The sequence below is a fragment of the Narcine bancroftii genome, chromosome 3, assembly GCF_036971445.1.
Source record: "Narcine bancroftii isolate sNarBan1 chromosome 3, sNarBan1.hap1, whole genome shotgun sequence".
NCBI lineage: Eukaryota > Metazoa > Chordata > Chondrichthyes > Torpediniformes > Narcinidae > Narcine > Narcine bancroftii.
This window is the reverse complement of record NC_091471.1, coordinates 246,032,004-246,053,799: the sequence shown is the minus strand read 5'-3', so window position 1 is coordinate 246,053,799 and position 21,796 is coordinate 246,032,004. Positions and strand designations below refer to the sequence as shown.

The window sequence follows — 21,796 nt, the reverse complement described above, 5'->3', positions numbered from 1 at the left end:
CAAATGACGTCACGTCAGTGGGCTACAGTGGAGAGGAGCCAGAGTGTGCTCCCGTGCAGCTGTCCCTTTCAGGTGGACAGCACAGCGCTTTCAGGGCTGCCACCTGAACGACGATTCCAAAGCTTTTCATTCACTTCTGCAGGTGCATTCTTGGTGGAGGATGCACCTGAAAGTGGCTTCTGCCTCCTCCCCCTATCAATTCTCTCCTGTCCTTTTATCATATCCAATCAGCACCTTTTCTCAGTTGGTCTAGACTCTTTCCTCCTCCCATTCTTCCCTTTTTGCCAGCTTTTTAATATATGCCCCATTCCTCTTTTTGCTCTCACTTCAAGCAAGGGCTGGGGTTTGAAACGTTGGTGGAGTATCTTTACCTCCTCCTGGATGCTGTGAGACTAGCTGAGAAGTTCTTCCAGCATCTGTTTCTTTTTGAACTGAATCCCCCACCCCCCCTCACCCCGGCACAAAGGGCAGCAAAGTTAGCACAATGCTGTTACAGTGATCGGGACCAGGGTTCTAATCTGGTGGTGTCTGTAAGGAATTTGTACAGTCTCCCTGTGTCTGTGTGCATTTCTCTGGTTTCCTCCCACTGTTCAAAACTTACTAAGGGTTGTAGGTTAATTGGGTGGCACAGGCCTGTTACTATGTTTAAATTTTTAAAAGTCATTTAAATTAAAAAAAAAAAAAAAAAAATTGATATACAGCATGGTAAAAAGCCACTTAAATAAAAATTAAAGTGCCTGTCCAAATGCTTTTTTTAAACATTGGTATTTTCTTTGCTCCTTGCAACACTCTTTGTACAACCATCACCCTGTAGGTGTAACTGCCCATCAGATCCTTGCTTTACCCACTCTTCCCGCCCTTTATAAATCTCTCAACCAGCCTCAACTGGGGGGTGAGCACAGACTGAATTTATCTAGTGTAGGATAGAAATGTGGATGAAAGCAACTAAACACGACTGCACAGGGAAGGGCACCTTTGAGCAGAGTCCTAAGGGGCCAGTCCCTCAGTGTCCCGTGTTACAGTGAGTCCTGTTCCTTCGCTACAACATTCTACTCCAGGCAACACCCTGGTGAATCTCTGCAGCTTCGCCACATCCTTCCTGTCGTCTGTGACCAGAACTGTGCACAATTCTCTCTGTGCATTCTGACCAATGTTTTGTACTCAGTGCCTTCCAGGTATGGTGAAGCCTTCATTATCTACTGTAACCATTTGGTTTTTGAGCTATAAACATGAACGTGTCTGCACTTGGAGTCGGACTTTGTCTGTGCTCCTCAACTTGCAATGGGGTTACATTCCACAAACCCATCGAAAAAAGAATATCGCACCTACCATTTTTTATAATTAAATTTTGAATACCTTTGTTCCACACTTGGTGGGGGAGGGGGGGGGTTGGGGAGAAACCATTAACATACACAGCTAAAAGCACACTGGGCATGAAGAATGTTTGTTTGAAGGGTTTTTTGTTTAATATCATATTTTATTAGAAGATAAAGTTATAACCACAATTACAAAATTAAAACATTAACAACTATCCAAAAATACTACATGGTTACATAGGAAAAAAAACAAAGACTACAGAAAACCCTACAAGAGATCCTAATCCCCCCACCCCCTCTAATAATTCTAGAATCTTCTCTTTCCCCCCCCAAAAAAAAGAAAGTAAGGAGAATAACTTGAATCATTCCATCACTTACAATGTGGAGGTGAAGCTGCTCCTATTGCCATTTAAAATAATCCAAATATGGGCTCCAAATCTTCCTAAATACATAATATTTATCCCATATATTGCTATTTTCTCCAATGGCATACAAGACCTCATTTCTGAATGCCTTCTTTGTAGATTAAGTTCTATCTGATCTTTCTATTAAATCGCTATACATTTCCTTGCTACTTCCAATGCTAATCGTAAGAATGCTATTTGGAATTTATATAATTTATTAACCAAAACCACTTCTGTAAATTCCAATGTTTGAAGGGTTCAACTAAAATTAATCGCTGAAAGGTGACCATGCTAAAGCGGCGGGGCCATCGAACCATCATAACTTCGCCAAATCGCAAGTCCGACCTTCATAAGCAGGGGAGCACCTGTACTTAGTTTGGTCGTACTTAGTTTGGCTCGAAGGGTTTCTTTATTTCAGCTGTCCCTCTGACAGTCCACGGTCTCCTGGGACTTTGTTTCAATGCATTGGACTGTTTGTTGGGCAACGCCTCTGATTCTGGTGTAAGAGATTTGGTAAATTGGAATAATTTCCAAAAGATTGCTGGGGCCTCCTTGCTTCTGAATGTCCTGTGTCTGACTGGATATTCCCTCACCCTTTTCTAATAAATGACCCAAAAAAATACTGGAGGAACTCAGCAAGTCTCACAGTGTCCATAGGGGGGTAAAGATGTGTAACCATTGTTTCGGGCCTGAGCCCTTCAAGATACTGCAGAACCCCTGGCATCTGGTACCCATGGGGATTGGTAGATACCTGAAAAGTATTTTTTTTCCCCCAGTTGCTTGAGACTGCACGCTACTGCAGTAATCATGAGGCGAACCAATTTTAAACACATCTATTTTCCTTTTTTTGTTGAATTCCAGATAATGAGTTTTGCTGTACAAGAAGGCAGGTGCCTGAATTGAGAGAGAGGGTGGGGAAGGGGTGCAGACAAAAGGTGTTAATGGGATACTCCGGACGAGACTTTCCAAGTTCTTGTATTTCCCAAGTTCAAAATGTGTCCTCTTCAAAGAAACACAAGAGACGATATTCTGAATTATTATCTTGTGTCAATAAATCAAACTTCATAGTTGCAGCTGGAAGTAGCTTTAATTTGTTGATGAAAGAATAAACATTTAGCATAACTTCTCATTGAGATTCTCATAACTGAGTAACAACACATTTACTGCATAATAACAATATCTACTTTAAACAAATACTTTGAATTCTTGATTCTTTTGTATCTTGAGCTTGTGTCTGTCACGATTCCTCGAAGAATGAGATACAAACTCTCAGTCCGCTCGGATATTACGACCTATGACTCCATAGTAACTATGGTAACACTACAAACAATTTTTTCTTCAAGGGATAGGCACAAAATTAACAAAAGGAATCAAAAACAAGGTTTTAATCTTTTATAGATATAGAGAGAGGAAAGGTAGGAATTGATTCTCAACTTTCCCCTCCCTTCTGGCCTCCCATATCCAATTTACTTCCCCTGCCCCCCACCCTTTTGATTCTGGCACGTGTCTGCTTTTTGTACCTTGAAGGACTCTGGCCTGAAGCATTGTTTCTGTATTTTTTAACCTCCTACGGACACTGTCTGACCTACTGAGTTCTTCCAGCAATTTTGTGAATTTGCTACAATCACAGCATCTTGTCCACTTTCATGTTTCACTCCTCTTCCTTGCTACTCTTAGTTTCCAGGACTTGGTCTCCCATCAGACAATCCAACATTATTTCTTTCTTCAAACCCCCATCACTTGCTGTCTTCTCTTTGCCTCAGTAACACAGTGGTCCATCCTCGATCTCTTGCTCAACTTCAGGGTAGGGAAATATCAGCTGTTTTACAGTCCTGCGTCGCTTAATGCCCACAATGCGTTCTGTGAAGTGGGGCTTTGTGCAAAAACCATATATCCATAGCAAAGCTACATGGGATGCTGTAGTAAAGCTGTTTTGACGTGTAATATTTTCAAAAGAAAATTAATCCGGGAGATAATGCTGCAACATTCCAGAGAGGTGCAGTACAGAAGATTGGATCTTGCTGCCTTTCAGACAAAGCATGGTCAACTTTTTATTTGTAACTGGGGAAAGTTCACGTTAAAATAACACAATAGAAATGACAGTACATACATAGGCGTGTATGTCTTGATAAAGACTTATTATAGATTATATATGTATGGTACCATTATACACCTGGCAGTGTAATTGCTTTGCATACAAGACATGAGATGCACGTGTTGCTTGCAGGAAGCTGGTGCGTTCACTACGTCTGATTACATCCCGTTCTCCGATCAGGATTTCTGAGCTTGATAATAACATTATGGGACCACGGATGTATATGCGTCAGACGTTGGCCAAATGGATGTTATGTGGTGTAGGACCATAAGAGTGGCAAGTAGCAGAGAGGATCACTGGAGTCTCCTTTCTCCACCCTCCCAACCAACCAATTGACATGATCTACTGGGATCATTGTCGGAAGAGCGCACACAAGATCATTGAGGACCCCTTCCACCCCGCACACAGCATCTTTCAGCTGCTCCTGTCAGGAAAGAGATCCAGGAGGATCAGAGCCAGCGCCACCAGGCTGAGGAACAGCTCCTTCTCATGGGCAGTGAGAACCCTGAACGACCCAAAGAACTGCTCACACTGACCCTCTGAGAATCTCGTATTCACAAAGTGATATTTATTGATTTCTATATATGATTTACTTGTCTTGAATGTGTTGTCTGGTTGTGTATCTGCATATTTTGCGCCAAAGATGGGAGAAAGCGGTTTCATCTAATTATACTAGTGCAATCAGATAGATGATGATTGACTTGTTGTGTCCACTTGCAACAAGTGTTGGCAGGAGATTCCAGAGTTGTGCAATTATTTTGAAGCCAGTACTAAGAGGACATGGATTCCATCAGAAGCAACTAAGCAGGCACTCAAGCGTGGGGACATCATGGGCTGAGCTACAGCAAGGGAGGAACAGTCTTGGGGCCAGTATGTCAGCCTAGAACAAGGCTGCTCTGTCTGTCTGAGGCGTGGGCTTGTGACGGAGGAGATGCATCAGCAGGAGGAGGCGGCGGCAAGGCCTTCGCTCAGGCAAAGCAAGGGCAATGGACAAGGTGGGAGGGAGTGGAGGAAAGGAAGATCTCTTGGAAAGCACTGTGGGAGATGGAGACATTCAGAGTGACCATGTCTTGCCATCTGCCACATACTCCCTCTGCCCAACTAAAACACATTTTTGGTAGGCTGCAAGGCCAACCTCATTCAAGGCTGATGTACCTGGTGTCACAACCAGGTGCTACGGTGTCTTCCAGCAGAGCTGGAAAATCGGTGGATTGAGTGTTACCTTCCCCTTATCCCGCTGGCCATTGACATTTTTTTTCCTGCGAAGGTGAGGGTCAGGCAGAATTGCTACATCAAGATTAGACTAGGCTGGGCACGTGATTGGGAGATGGCGGCAGACTTGTGCCAGAGACTCTGCTTCCCAAATAAAATTGCAGAAACCAACCCTCAGACCAGACTCTGTGCTATGATTGGCCTCGCTCCATCTAGTTTATATCATGGAGGATGCAGGGCCCCGGGAGGATGCAGTGGAGGAGCCCAAGAAACTGAGGGTCACTGAGCTTGCAGCTGATGGGCAGTAATGTGGCTAGAAGGCAAGGGTCCGACTGCAGAACATTTGTAGCCACGTCGACATCCAGGCTACTCCAGGAGCTGGGAGTGTGAGGGAAAATAAACCGACAGGGAGTCAAAGATCTCTCTAGAGTTACTGCTAAGGGTAGTCAGGGGCTCTGAAAGAGGAGCAATGATTCCCCAAGTGAGTGAGTGGCGTCTAGGGGGTGAGCCCGAGACATTGGGATTCCCTGCTGAACCCTCCAGAGATGTCGTGGGTCTATCAGCGAATCAGTGAGGAAGGAGGGCACCCACTTGGTAACCCAGAAGATGCCACCACTTATTTGGCTACCCCACAGGGCCTAGGCTGCAAGTCTCAAGAGTGCAATAAGGGATATTAACATCTAGTCCTACATAACTTTTAAATTGAAAATGGCCAGCAAATAACTGGTGGGTGTTTAGTGATATTTCTTTCTTCCCCCCCCGCCCCCCACCGCCCCTCTAAATAACTTTGTATGCAAGTAGATTTTTGGAAAGGCACTGCATAATTTGTGCACTGATAAATTGTAGCAGGTTTTGCATGTTAGAAGTTTGGAATGTTTTGTATGCAAGATGTCTCATAGGCTAGAATAACCTGTCAATCAAAAAAATACTTTTACCATTGGCCGAGGCAGCCTCTATCAAGATGTATGGAGGTGAGGGATTGGTTGACTCATTAGTAATGTATTCCATTTCAGTTGGAAACTGCACAGCGTTACCCAGGAAACCTAATTTCTGATAACGTACTAAGGGGTGTATTTGCTATATATAATTTTAATCTACTAGGTTTCTCTTGTGTAAAAAGAATTTAAAACTGAGTAGAACCATGTTCGATTGTGATGGTAGCCCTCCAGTCAGAAATGGAGAATATTTAGAAGCAAAATGAGCCTGTAGATACCTTTCAAGTGAAGCAACACTTGTGTGTCCGTGGGAGTGATCTTCTGCATCCAGCGCTCCCACTGTGGGCCTCCTCCGCATCAGAGAGACTGGAAGATCGCCTCACTTGAGCACCTTGGCTCTGTCCGCATCAATGATCTCCCAGTGGCCGACCCCTTCAATTCTGAGCCTCACTCCCATGCTTGTATGTCTGTCCCACCAAGACAGTCTGTATGTAAATTGGAGGAGCACCACTTCCTTTTCCACCTGGGCCACTCTCCAACCCGATGGCATTAACATGGACTTCTCCGGTATCCGGTATATGCTAACCTACTCTCCCTTCCCTTTCCCTCTGTTGTCTTCTTTCTTCCATCTCTCCACCCTCTTCCCTCTCCATTCATAGAGCCATTCCCCCCCCCTCCTGCTTGCTGGTGTGTCCCCCCCTCCCTTATCCACCTATTACCTCCTGCCTATATCCCCAACCATTTCGTTTGGCTTGTGTCTGGAGGATATTTGGAATGGATTCTTCAAGAGTTTTTCTCTTGAATTGATTTTTTTTTTTCCCCCACTACAGCCTCTTTCTGCTCCCAAGAACCAAGCCATGAAGTCTGAAGAGTTGGGTGAATCTCCTCCAGTAGATGTCCATGTCTCAGATGAAGCCATGAATGATCAGTGTGGAGAGCCCGCCAAGGGGCTAGCGAACAAGCAGGTGAACAACAGGATTGCCAAAGATAAACTGAGTGCTAAGTCTGCTGCTGGAGCCCAAGCCAAGGGCAAGGTGGGGTCTGCAAGTGGTCAACTGCCTATATCCGGCAGACCGGCCACCTCCCAGACAGGCAAAGTGGCCAATGCCGCAACGAGAAGGAATAATGACCAGGAGCAAAAAGCTGCTTCGACCAGATCGGCATCTTCGACCTGTATGTCCTCCCATGAGAAAATAATGGAGAAGAAGATGGCCACCAGGACGAAGGCTGCCAAGGGAAGTGTGGCTGCTGGCTGCAGTAGCAGTGGGAATGGTCGCCAGGCCACTCGAGTGGAGAAGGCTGCACTAACCAAGACTCCTCTCACTGTCAAATCTGCTCCCAAAGACCGAAACCCAGGGCAGCACTGCTTCACCTCTACAGGTTAGTCCAGCTCCAATTACTTTGGAGGGGGGTGGTGGGAGGAGAAGAGGTTCTTCCCCCCCCCCCCCCCCCCCCACCCCCCCCCCCCAAAATAACCTTATGCAGTGGTACTCTACCTTTTCCGGTCTAAGGCCTATCTGGTTTCTGGCCTAACCTGCTATGGCCCATTAGAGGCAATGACTGAGCAATATTTTCAAGTCAAAAGCAGCTCTGAAAGAAACAGGTTTATCTAATTTAAAGTATTTTATTTTACATTTTTAAAGACCTGGAAGTGTGCTGTGGCCCACTGGTTGAGAACCACTTCAGGGTTTAGGCCAGACGGGGGCCCTGCTTCTCAGGGAAGGGAGCTTGTAGACTTTGAGCAGAGTCCTGGGGGGGTGGGGGGCATAGACAAAAGAAGGTTGAGAAAACTAGAAAGCCAGTATTCATGCAATGGGCTGAATGATCACAAGAAAATAACGCGCATGTTATGACCTCTTGCTTATTAGTGATAGATGGTCTAGGGCACCTGATTGTGGCGCTAGGTGCAGGGCATCCAATTGTGGTGTGGTTCATTGTCCACCTCTTGTGCAGGCAAGGAGACTGGATCCAAGTTAAAATATCCATCAGTGAGGGTGGGTCAGCATCTTAGGAAAATCTGCCCAAAAATCTTTTGACTTTGGCATTGCAATGAGGAACCCTTTCGATTTCCTTTGTCAAGTGCCACTCCTGTTTGTGCTTTGTTCTGGTTTCTGCCATATCTTTGGTGTTGCTGCTTCAATCAATCTGAGGTCAAGCCTCCAGTGAATATTATTGTTGGTGGCAGCCCGTTTTGGCTTCATGGTTCACTTGTGTTTCAAACAGACACCTTCCTTGGTCAAGATGCTGCCAGATTTTAAATCAATGTAAAAGCTGAATATAATGGACTCCTGTTGCAGCTTCCAAACCAGCATTAAAGTTCAGGGCAAAAGCCCACCTGATTGGTTTTGGCACCTTGTACAGTACCAAAGAAGAGTTACAAGGACTGCCAAAAGAAAGCTCTTGGTGCCTGCCACATTGACCACCGCCAGTGGGCTGATATCGCCTCCAACCATGCATCTTGGAGCCTCACAGTTCGGCGGGCAGCAACCTCCTTTGAAGAAGACCACAGAGCCCACCTCACTGACAAAAGACAAAGGAGGGAAAAACCCAACACCCAACCCCAACCAACCAATTTTCCGCTGCAACCGTGTCTGCCTGTCCCGCATCGGACTTGTCAGTCACCAACGAGCCTGCAGCTGACGTGGACATTACCCCTCCATAAATCTTCGTCCGCAAAGCCAAGCCAAAGAAAAAGTATATGTTTGGCACAGATTATTCACCACACCATGGGTATCTTTTGCCTTGGCAGTTTAACCTGGAACATCATCTTTGTAAGGGCCAAGTGCCTGCGCCTCTCTTCCCATCTATTTTGGGCAGAATGTAATGACCTGCAGCTAAAGCATCAGGCTGCATATTCCTCCATCTGTTATCTTACTGTTGGACAACAATGGATGGAGGCAGAGTGAACTGGTAATCCTTCCAGGGTGTGGAGAAGGAAGAAGTTTGGGGTGTGTCGCAAGGCTGGATGCTTCGGTGTCCCTTAAATCTTTGTATCCTTGGTCATCACTTCATTCAGGTGTGGGGGTCAAACCCAGTTTTCTGTCCCCGTCCCTCCCATTGCAAGACTTAACCAATATCTAAAGGGTGCAGGGATAGTTGGCCTGCATTCCCAATAGGCTGCGCATCATTGAAGCAATGCTCTGCAGCAGGGACTGGGCGCTATCCTCGTCCGACCAGTGCTCTCAGACGGAGACGGCGACGGCGACGAGGAACTGCTTTTCCTCGAGGGTGGTGAATCTGTGGAATTCGCCGCTCGTTGAAGTGGTGGCGGTGAATATATTGAAGGCCAGGTTGGATAGGTTTGTACATAGTTGGGGAATTGAAGGATTTGAGGAAAAGGCAGGTAGAGATCAGGTCAGCCATTGAATGGCGGAGCAGGCTCAACGGGCCAGTTAGCCGACTCCTATTTCTGGAGTTGGGCTCCTCAATTCTGTTGATGGGTTTTTTAACTTCGTGGGTGGCTGTTCACACAGGAATGACCAAAACTGCAAATCTGCCTGTGGGTTTAGATAGCATACCGGCAGTGCGTTTATCGCTACGTCATTACGCCCTTGGTCACGGAGCAGCCAAGTTCATGGTACACTTCCCTGGACAAGATGCTGCAAGATTTTAAATCACTAATGTAAAAGCTGAGTTCAGGCCTTCTGAAAAATTGATTAGGGGTCTAGGAGATAAAACATTGGAAGGGGAATGGCACCTTCATTCCTGTTTTGAGCTTTTTTTTTACATAGCATGCACTCCGGGAAAATGTGAATAATTTCCTGGACTGCAGTGGCTCTTTGTTTGGCTGGGACTGGAACCTTGGCTGTCTCCTTTCACACAACCAAAAACAAAATCAACCCCCTCCACATCAATTCTCACCTTTTTCCTGTCCTTAACACATCCAATTAACACCTTTTGTCTGTACACTCCTCCTCTCGATTTTTTTTTTAACCCAGTCTTTCCATCCAGGCACCAGCCAGCCTTTACACTCGTATTTCGAGGAAGGGGTCAGGCCTGATGGGCTGGATATATATCTTGACCTCTGGATGCTGCGAGACTGGCTGAGTTCATCCAGTATTTCTGCTTTTAATGTCTTGCATGTTCACCAGCTACTTTTTTTTTAACCATTTGACTTGTACCAAAGGATCATTTACTGTAGCTGCTTAACTAATTGCCTCATCTATGGGAGGGTACATAGCACTGGGGTGGGGGAGGGGGTGGGGATATGATCTTGCATCTTGGAGAAAGTGCAAACAGTGCACAGCACTTGAGGTAAGGATCAAACCTTTTTAAGCAATTTTGGAGTTTGAGGCTGCAGCTGAAGGTATTTAACATCTGTGATGAAGCAAATAACAGTGGCCAACCATTTCAATTCCACTTATCATTCCCACACCAACATAATTATCTACTCGTGCACTGCCAAAGTGAAGCCACCTGCACACTGGAGGAGCATCTCCTTGTATTCCATCTGGGCACTCTCCAACCAGATGGCATTAATATTGTCCTCCAATTTCTGCTAACCCCCTCCCCTGATTCTCTCTATCTCCTTTCCTCCAGCTCCCTTGCCTGCTGACCTGCCGGGAAGTGAAGCTTCTACCTTGTGTGTTGGCCTGATCTCCTCCCTTCTCTCCCCCACCCCCCACCCCCCTTCATTCAGGTGCCTACCTGCTTTTGTACCTGATTAAGGATTCAGGCCCAAAATATTGATACCTTCCTCTGGATATTCAGTCTCTCCAACTTGTTTTATTTTGCACCTGACCCCAGCATCTGCAGACTTCCTTGTTTAACATAGAACATTACAGCACAGTACAGGCCTTTTCCCCTGTTTGTGCGGACCTGTATATTCCTACCAAACACTAAACCATTCCCAACTCATGAGCCTCTATTTTTAGGCCATTTCAGATCGGGCACATTGAAAATCTGGAACTTGCCATTCTGACTGCAGCCCATAAAGACTGCTCCAGCATCCCATTCAAAGGAGGTGGGCCGACTGGTGCCATAGCACCACCCGTCATCGATACATGGCAGAGCAATGGCCGTCTTCCCTACCCATAATCCCCCACGAAGCTGAAACTGCTCTAAGGTTCCCAGAACAGTTCCAGCTGTGTGGGGGATTATGGGTAGAGAAGATAGCCATTGCTCTGCCATGTTTTTTGAGCCGCAGAGAGCGGCCCCAAAGACTGAAGCGGCCTGGTGTGGCTGTCCCACCCCGCACTGGCCTCTCACTGCCCTAACTGCCCTGAGGCCACTCAATGCCCATGACTTGGAGGGAGAGGGGTGAGTGGAGAGATGGATCGCGGGCTTACGGCATCATTAGCCCACCCCCAAACAACCACCTAGCGCAGCTGCCAATTGAGATTGATCAGCAGAGGGATGCACTGCCGAGATTAGCCCTCTCGGAGAGGGGTTGGAATATGCGGCTCGGAGACCGCCTCTGTACATTCAGAGAGGTAGATGATTGAGTTTTGGTGGAGTTTCTCTGCCTTTACAACCCAACTTTTTGGCTATCTTTCACCCATGTGCCTCTCAGTCTCTTAAATGCCCCTATTGTTCCCACCTCCACCACCTCCCCTGCCTCTTTGTGTGTCTGAACTTTCCTCCCTTTGTAAAGATCTCCTTTGGTCTTTGCTATTCCTGCGCTGGGAAAAGGACACTGGCCATTCACCTTATCTCTGCCTTGTAGCCCTCTAAATCTCATCCCATTATTCTCGGCTCCAAAGAGAAGAGTCCGAGCTCTGTTAACCTAGCCTCAAGATTTATTTTTCCATCCAGGCAACATCCTGGTAAATCTCCTCTGCACCCTCTCCACAGCTTCCACATCCTTCCTATAATGAGGTGATTGGAGTACAATATTTTTATTGGGGTCTCACCCAGAGATTTGCCACATGACCTCTTGACTCTTGAACTCATTCTCCTGACTAATGAAGCCCAGTGTCCCAATAACTACAAATAAATTTAGGATTTCTCAGAAGGTTAGAATTGAGTGGGTAAAGACTTAATGAAGGTGGGTGACTATTGACTGAATTCAAGGATGCACCAATACTTGTGAATTTATTTAAAAAAAAATCTTGCTCTTCATGGTAAACTGAAGGGGTTCTAAGTGAAGTTCTGTGAGCAGCTGAGTCTCAGTGTGAGGTGGTGGGTGCAGGGGAGCTGACGTGAGGCTCCACGCCATGAACTCCCCAGAATGACAGCTGCAGCCAATAGAATCAACTCTGGTGATGCTGGGAATAACGCCCAGCTTGTCAACAATTTGTTTAGTGTCCCTGCTAAGTGATGAGTCACAGCACTTGTCAGAAGTTGAGACAATTGTTGAAGTTGTATAATGTGTCCCAGTTTTCTAGTGCATTTTTTATTCAAAACAACAAGAACCACATCTAAAGCCACAACAGTAAAACCCCTGGTATCCAGCACCTATGGGGATAAGTAGATGCTGGATAAATGTATATTCTGGTAGCTTGACACTTGCTCTTACAATGCTTAACTGATGGACCTGCATTAAGAATAAACAGATTAAAAGACAAAAATACTATACTTGTGTTGATCAAACTTCATTTCCATGAATATATAAACAGTGGAGAATTTTGGTTTATTTTCAGTCACATTCTTTGAAACCATTTAACCATCACTGCATCTGCAGGTTCCTCCCCCTCCATGGAGCTGCCCGAGCAATAAATAATAACATTATTAACCCCCCCCTTCCCTCCCAAGTTTACAGATAAAGAGTCATACTAAGCAGGGATAAGAGAGTCACCCCAACGGCGAGCGGCATCGATCAGTTCTTCCACTGCTGTTTTACACAACTTTATTTAAACAATGGCTATGCCCAAGGCGCTCCACCGGCTGAATATTTGCTCCCACGTTCACCAAAGGTTTCTGTTTCTTCAGAGAACACTTACTTTTACAATTTTAAACTTGCACATTTTTAAAACTTTATATTTCATTCTTACTTATTTTAATTATTAAAAATTTATTTTCCTTTTTTTTGCCGGTTGCTTGAATTCCAGATACCAAGGGTTTTGCTATATTACCATGGTGGAAATTTGCAAGAAGTGGAAAATCTCTGCCACACACTATTTGCATATTCAAATACTATTTAAGATGCACTCTATCCCTGGGGTGGGGCGGGGGGGGGAAATGTGGTGACAACCGTTCTCAGGACTCTGCCGCCAGATTCCGCATGGCTCCACTCCAACACCACACGGGCTGCGACCTGTTGTCGCTCGTGCACGAAGCATCAGATTTTCGCCTGTTTTTGGGAGACTAATATTCCTTCCCTCTTGAGAAATTTCTCAATGGATTCCTTAAAAACATTTTGTAAAGAGAGCAAAATGTCTGGAGAAGTAATCGCTGCATCTATTTTTGTCTGTTACATTGAGTCTAAGTTTGCAACCAACCATCTGGAACTTGTAAATGGTGGTGGACTTCATTACTTGACATAGCCAAACTGTTGACTGATCTGAAGACCACGTTTTTCCCCTTTTTTTTTTTAACTCCCAGCTGTTTTTAAGAAAAAACACAAGTAGGAGCAGGAGTTGTCCATCCAGCTCATCGACCCTGCACTGTAATTCAATGAGATTGTGGCTGATCTGATCATGGGCTCATATCCACCTACATCCCATTTCCTCAACTTTAATTCACCAACTTTTGTATATATAAAAAAAATCTATCCAACCTGGTCTTGTATATTTACTGAGGTAACCTTCATTTCTTCCACAGGCAGAAAATTCCATAGATTCAACCCTGTCTGGGAAAAGCAATTCCTCCTCATCTCTGCCCCAAATCTACTACCCTGAATCTTGAGGCCATGTCCCCTTGTTCTATTCTCTCCACCAATGGAAAATCTTGCCAACCACTATCTCATCTATGCCTTTCCTAGTTTTGTACATTTCAGTAAGATCCCCTCCTGTTCTAAATTAACAGCAAATACAGTCGCAGGCAACTTTATCTCTCCTTGTGGGTTGGCCCCCTCTGGCATTGACCAGGTGAACCTCCTCTGCACCACCTCCAAAGCCAGTACATCCTTCCTCAAGTAAGGAGACCAGAACTGCACGCAGTGCTCTGGATGCGCGGCCTTACCAGGACCTTGTACTGCTCCCTGCTGCTAAATTCATCTCCTCTTGCAGCATTCCATTTGCCTTGATGGTCTCCTGCACCTGCAAACCAACCTTTTGCGATCCATGCACTAGCATTCCGTTCTTCTGCCTTGCAGCACGCTGCGATTTCTTTCCATTTAAATAATAATCTGATCTTCCGTTTTTTTTTTTTTGCCCACCCTGAGTGGATTGCGCACGCATGGTATACAGGTGGTCCCTGGGTTACAGACCACTCGTACTTGCGATCGGACTCCGCACAGTCCTCATTGGTTCGAGGAAGGAGAACACCGTCCGCCATTTTTAAGTCAGATCACATTGATGCTTGATGCTTATTTCAAGAAATTGACTCCAGTTGTGTTGTTTTGCATGGAAAGGTGAAATATATACTAAGACAAACATTTGAATATTGCTAAATAAGAACTGTATCTGCCTGTTCCAACTTGACTTGGACTTGGGAACAGATCTCGTTCGTAACCCGGGGACTGCCTGAACTGCTATTGGTGATTCTATGCCCTTTTGAACGGAAGAACAATTTGCTTGTTGTCATATGCAAGTATGATATACACATGAACCAAAGAGCTTGCTTTCCTGTCATATGAAGCAAAGTTGAGAGAGCTTGGTCTTTTTCTCTTTGGAGCCACAAAGCACGAGAGATGACCTAATGGAGGTATGCAAGGTGACAAGGGGTTTTGAATTGGTGGACACCCAGCACCTTTTTCCAGGAATGACAATAGAGAATACCAGAGGACGTCTGTTCAAGGTGAGTGGTGGAAAGTTCAGGCGAGATGACTAGTAAGTTTTTATTCAGTGGTGGGTGTCTAGAATACATTGTCAGGTGGTGGAGGAGGATGGTACAATAGGCTCATGAATGAAGGTAAAATTGAAGGTTATGGCAGGGAAAAATTGGATTGCTGTTGAATAGGTTTATAGAGGGCAGCACAACCTCATGGGCTGAAGGGCCTGTACTGTGGTGTAATGTTCTATGCTGCAGCCAAAAGGATAATTTGAAAATTACTGGAGTTTTTTTTTGCATCAAATTAATTTTTAAAAAATTAGACCTACAATATGAGAACAGGCTATTTTGGCCCACAAGTCCGTTCTGTCCAATTTACACCCCATTAACCTGCATTTCGAACAGTGGGAGGAAACTGGAGCCCCCGGGGGGGGGGCAAACCCATGCAGACACTGGGAGAATGTACAAACTTCTCACAGACAGCACGGGATTCGAATCCCAATCGCTGCCACTGTACTAACATTGTGCTAACCGCCAAGCCAACCGGGCTGCCTTTAATACCCATTGCAGTAATTTAAATTGATGCAAAGAGTACATTAACACCCCTGTATCCCAGAATTCCAGTAACCTGCAAAAAGGAAAATAAATAGGTTAAAAAAATACACGTGTTTAAAATTGGCATGCTTCCCTGTTAGTTTGCAAATCGCGCAACACTCCATCTCAAGCAACTGGAAAATGCTCTCATCCGGCATCTACTAATCCCCAGAAGTGCCAGATTCTGGGGTTATTTCAAAAGTGCAAACTAGTTGCTGCTTGAGGCGTTTGTATAGGGAATGAGGTGAGAAATTGTTTATACTTTTATAGGGATGTGGCGTATTTTTTAAAAAATAAACTTTTAATCATGATTTGAAGTTTATGGGCAAAAGTGATTTGGACTGTGGTGTCGTTGGCAAAGAACAAATCCTGCTATATTTAGATTTTTTTTGTGGTGTGAATCTTCAGAATGTCTGGGCTGTGCAAACTGTCGTACTTGGATTTCATTCCTGTAGAGACTGGCATTGTGCATGGGGAGAAGAACCACCTGCTGCTAATACAGCAATTGGTTGGATTACCCAGAGTTGATGATGTAACCCCCTGCCCCCAACCCCCCTGATCCCAGGAAGCTTATGGATCAGGAGGTCATTTGGCCCTTCATACCTCTTCTGCTATTTAATAGCTGATTGGAATTCTATTCTTGCCCAGCTGGGGTAACGGGATGGGGGTGGGGTGGGCGGCATGGTTAGCGTAGCAGTTAGCGTGATGCTGTAACAGCATCAGTGACCTGGGTTCGAACCTGGCACTGTAAGGAGTTTGTACATTCGTCCCGTTGCTCAGGGTACCTTCCAAAAATGTACGGGATTGTGGGTTAATTTGGGCGGCACTGGTTGAAATGGCCAGAATTGTGGTGTAAATCAATTTAACTGCGCATTCTCTGAATCTATCCACTTCGATCTTGTCTACTTCAACTACAATTTAAGGGATAATTTCAAAGGTTTGCGATCCTCCAATTTTAGAGGCAATTATTGTTTTTAAATGTTAATCACTTGGTCCTCGGTTCTCCCACATCCACCCTCTAGTTCCTCTTGGGAGCTTCAGTGTTTCAATAAAATCCCCAAGTGACTAGTCCCTGTAACCTTGGCAACTTGTCTATTTTGGTATTAGTCCAGTAAACTTTTTGAACTGCTTCCCTTGCACAATGTCTCTTGCTGTATATAGAATTGCAGATGTGGTATCACAAAGACAGCCATTCTCAACCTTTTTTTAAGCTCTTCCCCCCCTCCCCCCCCTCAGGACTCTGCTCAAAATTCATGGGCCCCCTTTCCCTGTGAAGCAGTCACTTTGGGTGGCTTCCCTACTTCTCACCTACTGACTACATTTTATATAAAAAAAAATGTATTTGTTAATGTGAGGTGAAAAGAAAGCTAGGCTTTTAAAGGTGCTGTTACCTCGAGAATTACTAAGATGTGGGTAGCATTGTTGGCAATGTGCTTTTACAGTGCCAGTGACCTGCGTTCAAATCCGGTGCAGTCTGTAAGATGTTTGTATGTTCTACCTTCCACCTCGTGGTCCGCCACCCCTTCAACCTCCTCCACCCTGCTGACCCTCTTGCCCCTCCCCCACCCCCCCCCCCCCTTGGAGACTGAGTTTTCAATCAAGGCCTCGCTTTCATCCCACTTTACCCGCAACTCAACGGGTTCAGCGCGCACCAAGATGCTGGACCCTTCTCCCGTCAGCTCCACAGCAGTAGGATTCTCCACCCAGTAGGCCGGCATGGTTAGTGCAAAACTGTTACAGCACCAGCGACCTGGGTTCAAATCTGTAAGGAGTTTGTACGTTCTCCCAGTGTCTGCGTATGTTTTGAAGGGTGGGAGGAAACCTACAGGGATTGATGGTACATTTTGGCAGCATGGGCTTGTGTGCCTGTTGCGGTCTGTCTAAATAAAATAATGCTCTCCATAATGAAAGCATAATCTTGATATTTGTATTCCATTCCTTAAGTGGTGAGTTGATTTTCCTAATTGCTGTACTTAGATTTGACTAAAGTGCATTACAGCATGTGGCTGACTCTGCAGTTCCTTTCCTTGCTCATTCATTTGCTAACACTAAACGAACAGTACGGTTCCCAGTGACTGCAGAGGTTGGGCATCTGGAACAACAAGCAACCTGCTGGAGTAACTCAGCAGGTTGATCAGCATTGGTGGGAGAAAACATTTCGGGGAAGGGCTCTTCAAGGTCGAGTGAGGGTTTCAAATTAACATCTAGAATTTCAAGATGCAGCAGATGGGCCCTTCCAGGCCCAATGCACCCATGTGACCAATTAACCTCTTAAAGTCTTTGGGAGGAAACTGGAGCACCTGATGAACAGACAAACCCCTTTACAGACAGCACCAGATTCTATCTCTGGCTACTGGCATGATAATAGTATTGTCAGGCTGTGTTGCAATGAACCAGTCTGGGTGGGGGGTCAAGAGTAGTTGGCCTCTAGTATTTTGTCTGGTTCAGAAGCGAGTGGCATCAATGGCAAAACCTTCGCCTGGCCCTGTAGCACATTAAGGAAAGATACCCTGATCTGCAGCATGAACCCACATAGTATTATCTTTCACTATCCCTTTTGAGGATAGAGGCTACACCATCTTCTCCCTCTCTAGTCTGGCTGCAATCAAATGGTGTTTAAATGAAGGCCAAGAAAACGATTGATAGTGAAAAGAGAATTTTGTTGATGTACTGGCTTCTAAGGACCATTTCCCTCCTGCTGGAAACTTTGATCTTGTTTTGCTATTTGCATATTCCATCTCGATCAAGATTCTGTTATTGTCATTTAATGTTTTAAAACCAAAAATAGACTTTATACACCATAAATTATTTACGAAAGGAAAACTGTTCAGTCAGTTTCACCCTTGACTTCATATCCATACATTTCCATCCCTGTTCCTTTATGGTCATGTAATAGTGCAGAGCATGTCATATTACACCAATTGATTCTGCCTATCTGAAGGCAGATAAATAGTATCCATTATTGGTGCCCCATGCAGTAAGGCAAAGCTCACTTTTTTTTGTTGCAAATCTTGACTGGGTAAATGCAGATAGGCTTTTCCCATTGAGGGGAGGTGAAATACAAACCAAAGGACATGGGTCAAGGGTGAAAGGGGAAAAGTTCAAGGGGAACATTAGGGGGACCTTCACACAGAAGTGGGAGTGCAGAACGAGCTGCCAGCTGAAGTGGCGAGTGCGGGGCTCAGTTTTAACACTTCAGAAACATTTGGACTGGTACGTGGATGGGAGGGGTGCGGAGGGATATGGACTGGATGCAGGGCAGTGGGGCTAGGCAGAGACTAGCGGGGCCTGTTTTCGGTGCTGTAATGTTCTATGGTTCACTGCCTGTGAAGATGAATTCATAACCTCCCTTACCTGAGGTGAGAACTTCTCTGTCTTTGCATATTAGTGTCATTTGCATTAGTGACTGAATATTTGTGCTTTATATTGAAAATATTGTTTATAAAAACACTACAATATTATATTTAATTATAAAGTATCTGTTTGGCTGCACCAAGTAAGAATTTTGCATGTCTACACTACACAATGTGTATGACAAACTCGTCATTCCTTGCCATAGAGTGGAAGGGCATCCTGATTCGAGTTGTAGCCCAAATAGGCCACTTATGATACTGCAGGGTTTGACATGTTACATCAAGTTACCTGGATTTAAATCATTTTGTACTTTCATGAGATTCTGCTAGCCGTTTAAAATAAAAAGTAAAAACACACCGCTGGAGAAACTCGGCAGGTCAAACGTTGTCCTTTATGTAGCAAAGGTACTCAACCAATGTTTCAGACCCATTCAGGCTTGAGCCCTTCATCAAGGAAACATTATGCATCTTCATCCTTGCTACGTTAAGGACACGGAGTTTATCCACCTCTTTTTGTATTCTTTATTTTTAATACAACTCTACAGCACTGGAACTGGCCCCTTTAGCCTGCACATAGCAGATAGCCTTCCATCTTCCTCATTTTTGTGCGTGCATCCAGAAGCTGCTCAACTTCTATTGTATCGACTCTTGGCAGGTCATTCTATTCCACCCCCCCCCCCCCCCCCCACCACCATTTTTTTCGGACACATCCATATTTTGTTCATACCTTGGTGAAGGGCTCAATCCCGAAAAGTTGGTTCTGCATCTTTATCTTTGCTCAATAAAGGACACTGTTTGACCTGCTGAGTTTCTCCAGCATTGCATTTTAACTTCAATCACCTGTATCTGCTGACTTTCATGTTTCACCCCCTAACCATTAAAATCCAGCTTTCTGAAAGTGGACTCAAGGCTGAAGTCAAGGTACTTTTATATATTTTTAAAAAAGTACTTTAACAGACTAAATTTAATTCTCTCTTCAGCTTCAAAGAAGCCCCTAGTTGGAGCAGGAAAGCCGGCTGCGGAAAGGCCAGTGAAGCCCCTACCTGGCGCCGGAAGCAGGTAAAGTGTCCGTGCTCTGTTCTGCTGACCTTGGTCAATGAGCCTTTTGCAGGGTTTTAATGGGCCTGCTGCCCTTTGCTCATCCTTCACCCTGTTCCATTCTACCTGAACTGGTTACTCTGCACCCGGTTGCTTCATTTCTGCTTCAGCTGGGAGTCCTGTCATCTTCCCCTGGCCTCCCCACGCAGATACATGGAAACATGAATGCTTGTTCTCGAGATGCTTAGAGTTTGGCCCAGGAAAAGTCCTCTGAAATCATGACTTCTAGGGATTTAAATTTGCTCAGCCTTTCAATTAGTACCAGAGCACCGCAGGGTCTTTTGGGAGAAGCCACTTGTTGGTCAACCTGGTCACGTCCTCATCCAGTGTGCCTGAGTGAGGCATCTGTAGGTGCTGGGTGCCAGACTTCTGTTACTTGATCAGCTATTTGTTGCACATCCACCCTCTCTCTTTGTATGACCATTGAACATAGAAAACATCAGAACAGTACAGGCCCTTCGGCCCTTGATGTTGTGCTGACCCATATATCCCTTATACTGAACCCTTCCTACTCCACGTCTGTCCAAGAGTCTGTTAAATGCCCTAAAGTTTTAGCCTCCACCACTATCCCAGGCAAGGCATTCCAGGCACCCACAACTCTCTGTGCAAAATGCTTACCCCTGATGTCTCCCTTAATTAACTTTGTACACATGTCCTCGGCTGTTTGCTGATCCTGCCCTGGGAAATAGGGTAGATAGCCAGCACCTATCTATGCCTCTCATAATCTCAAAGACCTCTGCCTCATCCTTCTATGCTCCAAAGTGTCAACCTTGCCTCGTAAAACTTGTTTTCTAATCCAGGCAGCATCTGGTAAATCTCCTTGCAGCACATTTTCAGATTTGTTTGAAAGCTTTTTTTTTTCCTGAATGAGCCTTTCGCTTGGTTTTTGGCCAACATTAAAAAGGAACAAATATCCCGGGTCATTTCTGTTGAGATTTACTGGCCGACTCGTCAGTTTTATTTTGAGGTTCCAGTGAATGAATAATCCTTGCCCTAATCCAATTCCACTTTTAAACAGTATAATTGAAGCCTTGATTATGAAATCTACTGGGCATTGGCTAGAGAGGTAATTGTGCCTCCCCCACTTCTTGCCCTGTCTCAGTTTTCATCCAGGACCTTTAAAGGATAAAATGGGCAATGTTTAATGCAGTGCTCGAGAATAAGCCTCATCTTTAAATCAAAGCATGTAGTCATTTGTCACCCCTTCTTGCTGTACTGAATAACTTGACCAGTTTGTGTTTGCGCCATTTGTCTTTCCTGAACTGGCTGGTTCCCAATATCCAGCCCCTTCAGACTTGCTTTAATTCCTCTGTTGACTGAAACAACCTTGAAAACCGAGCTCCTTGTAGAGTGGAGATATTCTCCAGGTTCTTGATTATTAATTGGATTTGCTGCTGTGACAAACTTTGACAAACAGGTGAGTGCTTGGACTTCAGGGTAGTCAGAAGCCGTTGACAGTGGCTGGCAGTACAGTCCCCTCTGTGCAGTATTAAATTTTAAATTTAGACATACAGCACGGTTACAGGCCACTTCAGCCCACAACTCCGTGCCGCTCAATTAACCTGATATGTTTTCCATGGTGGGAGGAAACCCACGCAAACACTGGGAGAACGTACAAACTCCTTACGGTGTGGCATTTGAACCCCAGTCCCTAAGCCTGGAGCTGTAAAGCCATTTTTTCTAATCGCCACCCACCCTGCTTCTTTAAAGAGATGATGCAGGGATGTTTTCTAAAAGTGGCCATCTTGGTGTGGGAGAACATTATTCCTTCCGGGTTGGGGCTTCTCTGACCTCGCTAATTGTCGTACCTACTGAATTAAATGGACTCCCCTGTGGAGGTGGGAAACTGGTTCCGTCTGAGAAAAGGGATATGATCAGGCCAGGAGTTGAAAATGAGACTAAACTCATTAATTAGGGTGGGGAAGGGAACTTGATTGGGAGGTCAGTTGTATTGTGAGATTAGTCTTTGGAATTTTTA

General features: G+C 45.1%; 1 protein-coding gene across 9 annotated transcripts in view; it reads left to right on the top strand.

The window, feature by feature from the left end:
• LOC138758456 (BTB/POZ domain-containing protein 8-like) overlaps positions 1-21,796 on the top strand; it is a 69,262-nt gene that overhangs the window by 24,543 nt on the left and 22,923 nt on the right. For 7 of the 9 annotated variants that reach the window (XM_069927397.1, XM_069927396.1, XM_069927394.1 and 4 more), the window contains 2 exons: positions 6,793-7,342; positions 19,701-19,779. In XM_069927397.1, coding sequence (XP_069783498.1) covers positions 6,820-7,342; positions 19,701-19,779 — 602 coding nt within the window. In that variant the 5' untranslated portion in view covers positions 6,793-6,819. Of the gene's footprint in view, positions 1-6,167; positions 6,537-6,792; positions 7,343-19,700; positions 19,780-21,796 lie in introns of those variants that run through there. The other 2 variants (XM_069927390.1, XM_069927393.1) reach the window with 2 other exon arrangements.